Raw genomic sequence first — 12,473 nt, forward strand, 5'->3', positions numbered from 1 at the left:
GAGATTATGAACACAAGATGCCATATAAGTTATTGCTTCAGAGTATGGACTCTGGGCTCAGGCCTGGATTCAAACTCCAACCCCACCACTGTGTAACCTTGGGAAAGTTATTTGGTTTCTTGAGACTCAGTTGCCTCAACTATAAAATGGGGATAATAACAACCAGCCTTGTAGGACTGAGGGTAAGGATTAAAAAGAAAAATGCATAGCATAGTTCCTACTTATATTAAAAGTCTATAAACAGTAGCTATTATCAATGTTTTATTAACACTGCTAATTAGGGAACTGTGCTCTGTCCTTCCCTAGCTCCACCTGAAGTATCAGACACTGGTGGGAATGGGAAAGGACACGGAAAAGCAACCTCATGAATATTTATCATACTGGCTAATGTGTATCTCAAAGAACAGATAAAAGACTGACAGGATAGCCAGCAAAACAGTAACCATAATTATCTCTGGAAAGTGAAACAAAGGTTAGTGTTACTTTCCTATATGAATGTGTGCTATTTATATAATAAGGAAAAAATATTTTTAAATATATTTATTATGCCACAGTATACTACTCAGTACCACATTCATCAAGGAAATAAGGTTCATGGACACATGGAGCACTCCCCGCCCTCCACTCCCAGCTCCAATGAAAGCACACATGGTCCAAATCTCCATCATGTCTCCAACTCCAGGAAAAACTACCCAGGGGAACAGCCCCAGGGAAACTCAAAGCAGGAGCTACTCCAGGTCATGAAGACAGCCATGAGAAGGGCCCAGTGTCCCTGCGGCCTCAGTCCTCCAGACACTGCTGCACCAGGCGGGAATAGAGGTCCTCCCCCTCCATGAGCTGGGCATGATCCACCAGCTCTCCCTGCCTGAGCACCAGGATCTGGTCAGCGTTCTGAACCGTCTGCAGCCTGTGAGCGATCACCAGCACCGTTCGGTCCCCACGGGATATCCAGTCCTGCAGCTGAAGGGAGCAGATTATAATGCCTCAGAGAGATAAGAATGGGATGGATACCACATCCCAACTGGGCATCATCTCTTGTGGCTTAGGGTAAAGAGGGTGTGAAACATGAGAATGTAGGAAGGAGTAAAAGATAAAGGCCTGCACTGCCCTTCTCTCTCAGCTGGATTATTGCAGCTGCTGGATGGGAAGGGGAGCCATGGAGGAATCAGGAATGTTCCCAGACCACCGTATTCTCCATTCCATTTCCCAGCCCTAAGAAGACACAGATACTCTTTCCACTAGTGAGCCATTCATCCTCCCACTGCCAGATTCTGCACAGGCTGATCCTTCAAACGTGACCCCTCAGGTCCCATTGGCCCCCGCCTCTCCCACCCCAGTACTCACAGCCTGCTCACACTGGACGTCCAGGGCACTGGTGGCTTCATCCAGGATGAGGACTCGTGGGTTCCGCACAAGGGCCCGAGCAATGGCCAGACATTGTTTCTGTCCCACAGCCAACTGGCTTCCTTTCTCCCCTACATCTGAAGAGACCAAGAAATAGCCTTCCTCAGACACAAGTGACCACAACAACATCTTCCCCGTGAACAGGAACAAGTGCACAACTGGTATTTCCACTAGCACCAGTTAGGAGGTATGAGGGCCTGGCTAAGGAGGGTGGTGGGGTGGAGACCTGCTGGGGCTGCCCGTGTGGAGGGAGCACCACTTCTACGTTGCTCTCTGGGAACAAAGACTCCTGAGCAGGACAAGGGGCTAAACAGCTCCTGGTGCTGGGAAAGGAGAGGAAGTGGGAGCCAATGAAAAGGCAAGGAAACAGGAAACATTGAGTTACAGGGACACAACCCTCACCCCAAGAATAAGCTCCAGGTTCTGTTTTGAGTGAAGGTACCTGTTTGTAGTCCATGCTCCATTTCTTTGATGAACTCATCCGCTTTGGCAGCCTGGGCAGCAGCCATCACCTCTTCGTCACTGCAGCTCTTCAGCCCATAAGCAATGTTGTCCCTCACAGAACCCGAGAACAGCACAGGCTCCTGCCCGACCAAAGCAACCTGTACAGAGGGGTGAGAGCAGAGGACAGCGTGTAAAGCCCCATGGCAGGGTCCCTCCCTCCTCCCTCAGAATGGACTCCTTGTGTTTCTTCCCATGGATCGCCCATGTTCTCTCCACACATGCTTCTTCTCTGCTTTCTCCTCTCTCTCTTCTTCCTACCTACCCACCTGTTGGTGCAGGTAATGGTGTTCATACTGGGGAAGGGGCTCCCCATCCAACAGCAGCTGGCCCTCCGTGGGCTGGTACAGATTCTGTAGCAGGGCGGCCACTGTGCTCTTCCCAGACCCATTGGGTCCCACCAGTGCGGTCATCTGACCAGGACGTAGTGTGAATGTGAGCCCCTAGAAAAGCCAAGAAAGAGTTAGGGGCCAGCCTCTTCTCCCTCAGGTCCCCTCCCCTTCGCTTTCTATCACAGGTAAGATCTGCTTCTCAGAGGCAAATGATCCACAGGCTGTGATGCCTGGTCACACATAAGCAGCAGGGAACAAAGGGCCCAAGTTCCCTCCTTATGGCCTCTTCAGATACCTTGAGCACAAGCTGGTCAGGGCGATTAGGATAAGCAAAGGAGACATCTTGGAATTCCACCAGTCCCTGCAGAGTTGGGGGGGCCAGTGTTCCCGGTGGAGGCAGATTTGGCTGTCGGTCCAGGTAGTGAAAAACCTTCTCAGCAGCCCCCACGTTGCTCAGCATATCCCCGTACATGTATACCAGGGTCTGGAAGACGGGAGTGGAGGGGTCATCAAATCAGATGTAGCTCCACAGAAACCGACTTCCCAACTCCTCACACACACCTCTGCCACACTCCACCCCAGCCACACTTCTTGTTCACTCATCCAAAAAAGATTCTCTACCTTTAAATGTGCCATTTGGATGGAATTTAAAAGCAGCACCAATACCTACCCCAGTGTTCCAATTTGCAATGTAAAGGATGGAGAAGTCCATATTCCTCCCTCCTGTACAGCCTTCAGTGTTACTTCTATCCCTGGACCTTTTCAATTACGGTTTTGTGTTACCTGTGCACAGGTCTGTCTTGCCTGATTAAACAGGGAACTCCTTAAAGCAGACCCTGTGCCTACCTCATCTGAAATATTTACAGATGAAACTATATCATGGATTGCTTCAAAATAATATGGGTCGGGGGAAGTAGGTGGGGACACAGATGAAACAGTGGCCATAAGTTGATAATAGGTTTTTGTTTGGTTTGGTTCTGTTTTGCCATTGTTTGGAATTCTCCATAAAAAAATGAGTTAGGTTTTGTTTTGTTTTGTATAATTAAGGAAAACAAAAAAAGCCCAAGGCCCAGAAGGCCAGAAAGAAAAAGAAAGGGGGAAAAAAGAGCACGTATGAGGGGCCAGCCCAGTGGCATAGTGGTTAAGTTCGTGTGCTCTCCTTCGGTGGCCCAGAGTTTGGGGGTTTGGATCCTGGGCGGGACCTACACACCACTCATCAAGCCATGCTATGGTGGCGTCCCACATACAAAATAGAAGGAGACTGGCACAGATGTTAGCTCAGGGCCAATCTTCCTCACCAAAAAAAAAAAAAAAAAAAAACCCACACATGGGCTCCTGACTCACTTGCACATAGTGGCCCACATCCTCTTGGTAGAGCAGAAAGGAGAGCAGCCCGCCCCGAGTGAGGTCCCCAGCCAGGATCTGCTGCAGTCCACAGTTCAGCATCAGCACCTGCACTCCCAAGTGCAGCATCTGGAAGGGGAGAAGAAGGCGAGGCTCAGAAAGAGTCTCCCCACTCTTCCCCTATGACATTAAGCAGCAGGGATCTCAGTACCAGCTGCAGGCTTCCCATTGCTTTTCCGGCCCCCTTCCCTTGGCCCTTTGTCCCTGCCACTCAGCTTCCTCACTCTCCGTAGAAGCAGGTATATGGCTCGCTCCAGGTCTCGTTGCCACCACAGCTGCCGGCATCGTTCAAGGGCCTCCTTATAACGACAGACCTCGTGATCCTCAGCCCCAAAACTGCGCACAGTCTGCAGCCCTCCAACGGCCTCCCGCACCACCTGCCCCGCCTTCGCCACTGCATCCTGGATCTCCCGAAGCACTGCCTGGAAAAGTGGGGCAGGGGATACAAGGGGTTGGTTTGGCAGAAGACAGCAGACCCCCATCTCTCATTCCAGCACTTGGGATGCTCCCCCAATCTACCTAAAAGTATCAAACTGTCCTCTTTCCATCTCCCTTACATTTCTTTCCGGAAGGAATAACCAAAGTGAAGGAGAGAAGGAACAAAATATTACTGAGCTCTCAGGGATAGGTAGTGTAAGAAACACACGTTATTTGTTTTTAACTTCATTTGAGGTCATTCACACCACCCTCAGTGTCTGAATGAAAAAAGAACGGGTAGTCTTCCTAAGAAGCCACAGCTCGCTGAAGATGTAATGCAGATATAACTCAAAATGGATCAAAGACCTCAACAAAAGAGCTAAAACCATAAAACTCTCAGAAGAAAACACTGGAGAAAAGCTTCACGACACTAGATTTGGCAATGATTTATTGGATACGACCCCAAAAGTACAAGCAACAAAAGAAAAAATAGATACATTGGACTTCATCAAAATTCCAAACTTGTGTGCGTTAAAGGACTCCATCAACAGAGTGAAAAGGCAACCTACAGAACAGGAGTAAATATTTTCAAATCATCTATCTGATAAGAGGTTAACATCCAGAACATATGAAGAACTCCCACAACTGAGCAATTTTAAAAAACCCAATCAGCAAAGAACTTGAATAGACTTTTCTCCAAAAAAGATATAAAAATGGCCAATAAGCACATGAAAAAATGTTCAACATCACTAATCATCAGGGAAATGCCAATCAAAACCACAATGAGATATCACCTCACAACCATTAGGATGGCTATTACAAAAAAAACCAACCAAACAAACAGAGAATACGTGTTGGAAAAGGACATGAAGAAATTGAAACCCTTGTGTACTGCTGGTGAGGACGTAAAATCTATAAAATGGGGCAGCCACTGTGGAAAACAGTATGGTGGCTCTTCAAACAATTAAAACTAAAATTACCACATAATCCAGGAATTCTTTATATCCAAAACAATTGAAAGCAAAGACTTAAACAAATATTTGTACACCCATGTTCATGGCGGCATTATCCACAATAGCCAAAAGGTAGAAGCAAGTGTCCATCGACAGATGAATGGTTAAACAAATTGTGGTCTATGCATCAATGGATATTATTCAGCTTTAAAAAGGAAGAAAATTCTGACACATGCTGCAACACGAATGAACCCTGAAGACGTTATGCTAAGTGAAATAAGCCAATCACAAAAGGACGAATACTGTATGACCCCACTTATATGAGACACCTAAAGTAGTTAAATTCATAGAGACAGAAAGTAGAATGGTGGGGGCAATAGGGTGTTAGTTTTTAATTGGCATGAATTTCAATTTGGGAAGAGGAAAAGGTTCTGCAGATGGACGGTGGTGATGGTTGCACAAGAATACAAATGTACTTAATGCCACTGAAATGGCACACTTAAAAATGGTTAAAATGTGGGCAGAGCTTATAAACAGACATTTTTCCAAAGAAGATATACAGATGGCCAACAGGCACATGAAAAGATGATCAACATTTCTAATTGTTAGGGTAACACAAATCAAAACTACAACAAGAGACCACCTCACACCCATCAGAATGACTATTATTAAAAAGATAAGAAATAACAATTGTTGGAGAGGGTGTGGAGAAAAGGGAACCCTCATACACTGCTGGTGGGAATGCAAACTGGTGCAGCCACTATGGAGAACAGAATGGAGATTTCTCAAAAAATTAAACATAGTGGGGCTGGCCCCATGGCTGAGTGGTTAAGTTCATGCATTCCGCTTCAGCTGGCTCAGATCCTAGGCGCAGACATGGCACCACTCATCAAGCCCCACACGCCACAACTAGAAGGACCCACAGCTAAAATGTACAACTACGTACTGGGGGGATTTGGGGAGAAAAAGCAATAAAAGAAAAGAAGACTGGCAACAGTTGTTAGCTCTGGTGTCAATCTTTAAAAAAAAAATTAAACATAGAAATACCATACCATCTAGCTATTCCACTTCTGGGTATTTACCCAAAGAAGAAGAAAATACTAATTGGAAAAGACACATGCACCCCTATGTTCACTGCAGCATTACTCACAATAGCCAAGACTTGGAAGCAACCAAAGTGCCCACAATTGGATGAATGGATAAAGAAGACGTGGTATATACATATATAATGGAATATTGCTCAGCCGTGAAAAAGACAAAATAGTGCCATTTGTGACAACAAGGATGAACCTTGAGGATATTAGGCTAAGCGAAATAAGTCAGAGAAAGATAAATACCATATGATTTCACTCATATGTAGAAGATAAACAAACACATATATAAGGAGAACAGATTGGTGCTTACAAGAGAAAAAGGGGGTGGAGGGAGGGTGAAAGGGGTAAAGGGGCACATATGTATGGTGACGGATGGCAACTAGACTTTTGGTGGTGAACACGATGCAGTCTATACAGAAGCTGAAATATAATAATGTACACCTGAAATTTATACAATGTTATAATCAGTCTGACCTCAATAAAATCATTTTTAATAAATAATAGAAATAAAATAAAAAATTTTTAAATGGTTAAACAGTAAATTTTATGTTATGTACATTTTACCACAAGTTTTTGAAAAAGGGAGAGAGAATGTGGAGCTGACATTCATTCAGACTCAGGACCTCCTGACTGCATGTTCTACTTTCTCTACACTCCAGCCGAATTCCTTCTGTTGATTATAAAAGAGAAAACTCTTTACCTAAAACCTCGTAAGATGGCATTTCTAATCTTTTGTGGGGAAGGTGTCTACAGACTCCTTTGAAAATCTGATGAAAATTTATCCTCTCCCCAGAAATCCACACTTGGTCTCCTTCCCTCTCACTCTCTCTCCCTCTCCCCCACTCGTTCTCTCTCTCACTCTCTCTCTCTCTCTCACACACACACACACACACACTTGAGTACGGTCCCAGGGAGTCATGGACCTTCTAAGCCTGTCAGAATTGCTGCTCTAAGGGCTGAGAAGAGATGACCTCTGGGAGAGCTTTATTCTTCTTTGGTGATTCCCTACACCCACATATACCTGATGGCGGACATTGTACACCTTTTCAGCTGCTATCATGAGAGGCACGTCGACCAGAGAGAGGAGGGTGAGCCGAGGTGACAGGCTGAGCATGAAGCTGTACAGTCCCACCACTTTCACCAGGCTCCGCAACAGCACGTTGGCATTTAAAGGAAGCCAGCAACTCATCAGGGTGGTATCCGAGTTCAGCCGTGAATTCAGCTCTCCTGGGGAGGACAGAGCAGGTGAGGAAACCATGTGTAACACAGAACCCCAGAAACCCCCTCCTGACCTCCTCTGGCACAGCCCCCTCCTCTAAATGCCCTCCCTCACTTGCATCGAGACCGGTGGAAGCTGCCTCATTGCCCTGTCGCAAAAGAGAGAAAAACAGCTCCAGGCCCCGGTGCTACGGACGCAGGCAGCAGAGGCTGTGTACACGCGGGTGGAGGGTGACTGAGGGGCAAGGAATGCCCAGAGGAAGCCCAGACCTGGATTCCAGGCCCCACCTGTCTTAGTCTCCTGGAAGAAACCAAGGTCCTGGCGCAGAAGGGAGGAGAAAAGCTGCTCCCGGATCCGCAAGTTGATTCTGGACATGGTGAAGGTGAAAGCGCTTCCTCGGCAGCCCGCAGACAGTGAGCTGCAGGGTAGGGAGGGGACAATAGGAGGATGAAGGGGAGAGAGAGGTAGAGAAGGAGGGAATGAGTGACAGATGCAGAGAAGAGCTCACAGAATGAAAAGAAAATACAAAGTTGGGAGAGGTATACCACAAGAGGCAGAAGAGAACCAAGTAAGAGAGGGAGACAAGAGGGGCAGGAAGGAACAGCGGAAGGAAAGAGAGGACTTGGTGCGCTAGATGTGGGAACACAATCCTGACGTGCAGAAATTCAGGAGTATTTACAGAGTTCACTCTGTGCTAGACACAAGGGAAGAATACAATAGAAGTGAACAGATGTTGTGAAAAGAAATAGCCCATGGTTGCTTCTGACCTGGCCTCCCTCAGTGCTCTGCCTCCAGGCTTCCTCTCTGTCTTGGCCTCACCACCCCCGGCCCACCGCCCCAAAGTCCCTCTTCCTAGTCCCAGATAATTCATTGTAAGAACTGCAGCAATGAACTCTCATTCCCTGAAGCCCTAGAGTCATGCTATTCCCCCATCTGGAGTTGGAGAATTCCTCTTAGACTAACTAATTGATTGTAAAACAATAAAACAAAGGAAAAATGTGAAAGCACAGAACCAGGTATTTTACAAAATGTGTGTTTTTAGTAGAAATCTAGTTCCCAAGGTTAGGAGGCTGTTGGGGTAGTCAGACATAAAATGATGCAAGTTTGGACTTTGGTCATCATAGTGGGAATGGAGAGAAAGGAGCCAAAGGAGAAACACCTTGAAAGTAGAAAATAACAGGGATACTGTTTGAACATGAGAAAGGTATCAATGATGCTGATGCTTGGAGCCTAGGATACTGATGGTTTCAGGAAGGGGAATAAGATAAGGGAGCCACTTTCAAGAAGACCAGGAGGGAGAGTAATGCATTTGGAGCTCTGGGTAGGTGGAGTGTGAGATGAGAGTGGGCTATCCAATGGGAATGTCAAGGAGGCAACTGGATTAGAGGACTGGTGCTGGGCATGGAAATATGGACCTGGGAGTCATCTGCAGAGATGCACTGCGTTAGCTCAATAGGAAAAATACTCTCAAAGATCAAAGAACTGAGTCATGAGGAGAGTCCATATTTAAGGGTCCAGAAGAGGAAAGTTCTCCAGAGGAGGTAGAGTGGATTGGGAAGTAGAAAGGGCGTTCATAAAAGCTAACTGAAGAAAGAAATCAATAACAAGAGTTCATTCTAATGCCAAATGCTACAGAGAAGCAAAGAGAATTGAGGACCCATATTTTTTTTTAAAAGCAGTGGATTGATCAATAAGAAGTTCACTTTTGAGTAGTTTCAGCAAAGAGTAGCAAATATGGAATGAAGGCACAATGAAGAATTGGTTTTTGAGGCATTCTCAATGAAGTATGACCATAACAAAGGGGCGGCATCAAGCAGCGAGCTGGTACCAGGGTAAGGCAAGTGAGGCATCTGCACCACCCTAGGAGTGAGCACCTCCTTAAATACGTGGCACCCAGGTGCCCCACTCACCTCATCCTAGTCCGGCCCCTATAAAGCAGTTAGTTTGTTTGTAGAAAGAAGATTCCTGAGTATGTCTAAAATGAGAGAGAAAAGCAAATGAAGATGAAAAGAGTGAAGATGCTGGAAAGAAAGGTGATAAGCTTCAGAGTAAGACAGAAGAAACATGCCCAGCCTGACAAGTGGATAACTTTACAAACTAACTTAGGGGTGGGAGGTAGGAGGCAGAAAAGAGAAATGGAATTCCACAGAGATAGAAATGTTGGGAGGGAACCGAGAGACATCCCATTTGACACATAAACTCCTTTCATATTACTCACTCGTACATGTATCTATAATCATGTACTATAAATTTGGAAGATGCTAGATAAATACGGTGAACGAAGGAATGAATGGATGGATGGATGAAACAGAATGGTGAATGAATAAATACATGCATATTTTAGTTCAAGGGTTTTGTGCTTTGTGCACAAAAGGGTCTGAAAACAGAGTTAGGAAAGTGAGGGCCCCTATTAAGATTTGGGGCTAGCAAACTGACCCAATGGCCCATCACCTACCTCCCAATGGAGAAGACACACATGAAAAAGATGGCGCTGGCAAAGGCATGGGGGTCAAAATCACTTCCCAGGATGTCGATCACACGACCAGAATAGTAGGGGATCAATGTCTCACCTGAAAGAGGCAGGAAGGATAACAGATGAGTTGTGCTGGTGCCAAGGGCCTTTCCCCACCTCCAGATCACAAGGCCCTCTCCTGACTCACCCAACACCGCAAGAACAAGGAAGAAGAAGGCGATGGCGAGGAAAGGCAGGTCTGGCCTGGAGAGCTTCAGCAACCTCCACATCAAGGCTTTGTTGGTCTCCTGGCCCCGCTCCCTCTCCTGGGCACCTGGAGGGCTCAGCACAGCCCATACTGCAGAGCTCAGCCCTGCAGCCCCGTACCCCACTAGCAGCCAGCTCCAAGATGCTGAAGCCACTCTGAGCGGGGGAGCACTCAAGGCCCCTGGGACCAGGGCCCTAAAGCAGAGAAACAGGGGGGTCACCAGGCAGAGTGGGGGCAGCACTGTTCCCACAAATCCCGGCAGCCCTCCCAGCTTCAGCAGCCACCACAGCCCTCCAAGTCGCAGGGTCCCCTCCAGCCACAGGCCTGGAAGTCCTGGGGGAAGCAGATCCCCCAGGGTCCCCTGAAGCAGCCAGAGTAAGGCCAAGTCCGCCAGCAGCAGGGAGGCCCAGGGTCTCAGGTCAGGGAGCCGCATGGCGTTATCTACGGGTGGAAGACGAGAAATTACGGAGACGTCCCACTCCTCTCCCCTATCCTCCCCACCCCACTCTGCCAACCCGTCCATCGGCTTCTCATTTTATCCAGTCCTACCCGGAAAGATCCCCTGGGCACCCCGTGCTCGCTAGTACATCCCTCCTGCGACAGAAGGCATTCGGCCTGTCAGAGGCAGCTGGGAAGCCTGACCAACAGGAGCCCCATCCTTTAAAAAGAATTCCAGTAACTCCCCTCCCCCGTCTGCCGCCGCAGAGTTCCAAAGAGCCAGGCGGTCCCTGCCCCGCTCCCCTGAACTCCGGGTCGAGAGGGACAGGAAGCAGGGGCGTGGAGCGGCGGGCGGGCTGCGATGCGTCTGTGCTAGCGCTCCAGGTTTCCAGCCGCACGAACTCACCAGCGGCGGCTTCGGAACCACAGCTCCGAAGGTCTTTCCGTTAAGTGCTGGAGACTGAGCTGTGGAGACCTTCCCTCCCGCGGTCTCAACTTCGTCTCCCCCCCGGCGCCCGCTAGCGCTGCTCTCCCAGCTGGCACCTCCGCGCCCCTGCAGCTTTCGCTTTTGCTTTCGCTTCCCCGCCAGGCGGGGCGGCCAGCGGGGGGCGCGCGAGACCTGCAGCCCGCCGAACCGAGCCCCCAGCTCCCGCTCCCGCTTGCCAGGCCCGCGGGAGTCTCTCATCCTTCGCAGCAGTTACTCTGCGATAGACTGCAATTTTTTTAAATTGTCACTAAGTAAGATAAAGCTGCTTCAAGGATTGGGATACTTTGTAACTGGAGAACCAATGGATTTTCTTCCTTCAAGCTCTTGCTACCTCAAGCTCTGAATCTGTTTTGAGAACTCCCCTCTTTCCCCATCCAAGCGCCAGTTTTCGTGTCTTAGGGTAAAAACAGAGTCAGACAATGAACGAGAAACACGCAGGACCTCTCCTAAATAGAACAGTTCAGCCAGTCTCACCACGGCCTGAGTGGGTTTCCACTTACAGATTTTGAGCTTAGAAGGCCCTGACGCTTTATCTTCATCCGTCCTTATCAACAGAGCACGCTGAGCAGAGCACTGGTCAGATGCCTCTGAATTTGCGCTCCAAACTGTGCGGGGAGTGCTGTCCGCGTGGGAGGGAAGTGGACTTTGTTTCTTGGTCTATTTTAACACTGATTAAAACAGTAATCAGGCTTCTATAGTCCTGCCTGATTCAGAGCTTATCTATGGAACATGCAGATTTGTTTATTCCAGAAATAACTCTTCAGGTTGAAACCACCTCCCAAACTCAAAATATCCCCAAAGGGAGGATCACTTGGATGCCAAACCGCCTTTTTGATGTGACTGCAAATAAGTCACTTCAAGTTTAAAATACTGTGGGTGAAAGAGGAGAGGTTTAAAGTAGGGGATTACTAAAATTCCTCCAATGGCGTCCATTGTGGGATTTTAAGGATCTCTAGTGAAAAAAAGCTCCATGCTCAGCTGCTTCCTATTTGCAAGCTTTCCCTTTGACTAATTCTCCTTTGAGAGGTGACTTTGTCCATGTTCCTTCTTGCAGTTCCGGCATGATTCAGAAAATCTCATTATGTCTGACTTATTTTTCTAACCTGGCCACGTTTTCCTCATATTCCCCACTTCAGGGAGTCCTCTTCGTCTCCTCTTCCTCTTCAGTCACGGTCCTGCCATCTTGCAATTGAGCGTGACACATCATGAAATGGAACCCCTAATGTCCATCTTTACCTTCAATACCCAATACCTCCAAAGTGTTATTTGAGGCAAAGTACCATGTTTACAATTACCGCACACATGTGAGGTGGAAGCTTTGTCATCCGACTGGACAAGGTTGAAAGCATTTGTTCTAGGCGCCCTACTCCCAGACATCCAAACCATTAACGGTGGACCACACAGGAGTCTCCAGGTTGTGTCCCTATAGAAAGGACTCTAATCTAAATTAAATTGCAAGTAAGTGTCCACACGCAATGATGATCAGCCTGCCTGAGGTCCTGGA

General features: G+C 47.7%; 1 protein-coding gene across 1 annotated transcript; it reads right to left on the reverse strand.

Annotated features, from left to right (window-relative positions):
* Positions 1 to 525: 525 nt before the first annotated feature.
* On the reverse strand, positions 526 to 11,198 carry TAP2 (transporter 2, ATP binding cassette subfamily B member). Its single transcript, XM_001496015.5, has 12 exons — positions 10,889 to 11,198; positions 9,985 to 10,485; positions 9,780 to 9,894; positions 7,612 to 7,742; positions 7,127 to 7,332; positions 3,866 to 4,063; positions 3,582 to 3,710; positions 2,533 to 2,721; positions 2,175 to 2,348; positions 1,847 to 2,006; positions 1,345 to 1,481; positions 526 to 960 (listed from the first exon to the last, which is right to left on the reverse strand). The coding sequence occupies exons 2-12, from the start codon at positions 10,475 to 10,477 to the stop codon at positions 781 to 783; spliced, it is 2,112 nt and encodes a 703-aa protein (XP_001496065.2). The 5' UTR covers positions 10,478 to 10,485; positions 10,889 to 11,198; the 3' UTR covers positions 526 to 780.
* Between the last annotated feature and the right edge of the window lie 1,275 nt (positions 11,199 to 12,473).

The sequence above is a fragment of the Equus caballus genome, chromosome 20 (genome assembly GCF_041296265.1).
Source record: "Equus caballus isolate H_3958 breed thoroughbred chromosome 20, TB-T2T, whole genome shotgun sequence".
NCBI classification, from domain to species: domain Eukaryota; kingdom Metazoa; phylum Chordata; class Mammalia; order Perissodactyla; family Equidae; genus Equus; species Equus caballus.

Excerpts from the sequence above, each read along its gene's own strand:
- TAP2 (XM_001496015.5), bottom strand. The coding sequence starts at position 10,477 with ATGCGGCTCCCTGACCTGAGACCCTGGGCCTCCCTGCTGCTGGCGGAC. Across the intron at positions 2,007-2,174 it reads ACCATTACCTGCACCAACAG|GTTGCTTTGGTCGGGCAGGA; the intron begins GTGGGTAGGTAG and ends CCCTCTGTACAG. Across the intron at positions 961-1,344 it reads ACGTCCAGTGTGAGCAGGCT|CTGCAGGACTGGATATCCCG; the intron begins GTGAGTACTGGG and ends TGCTCCCTTCAG.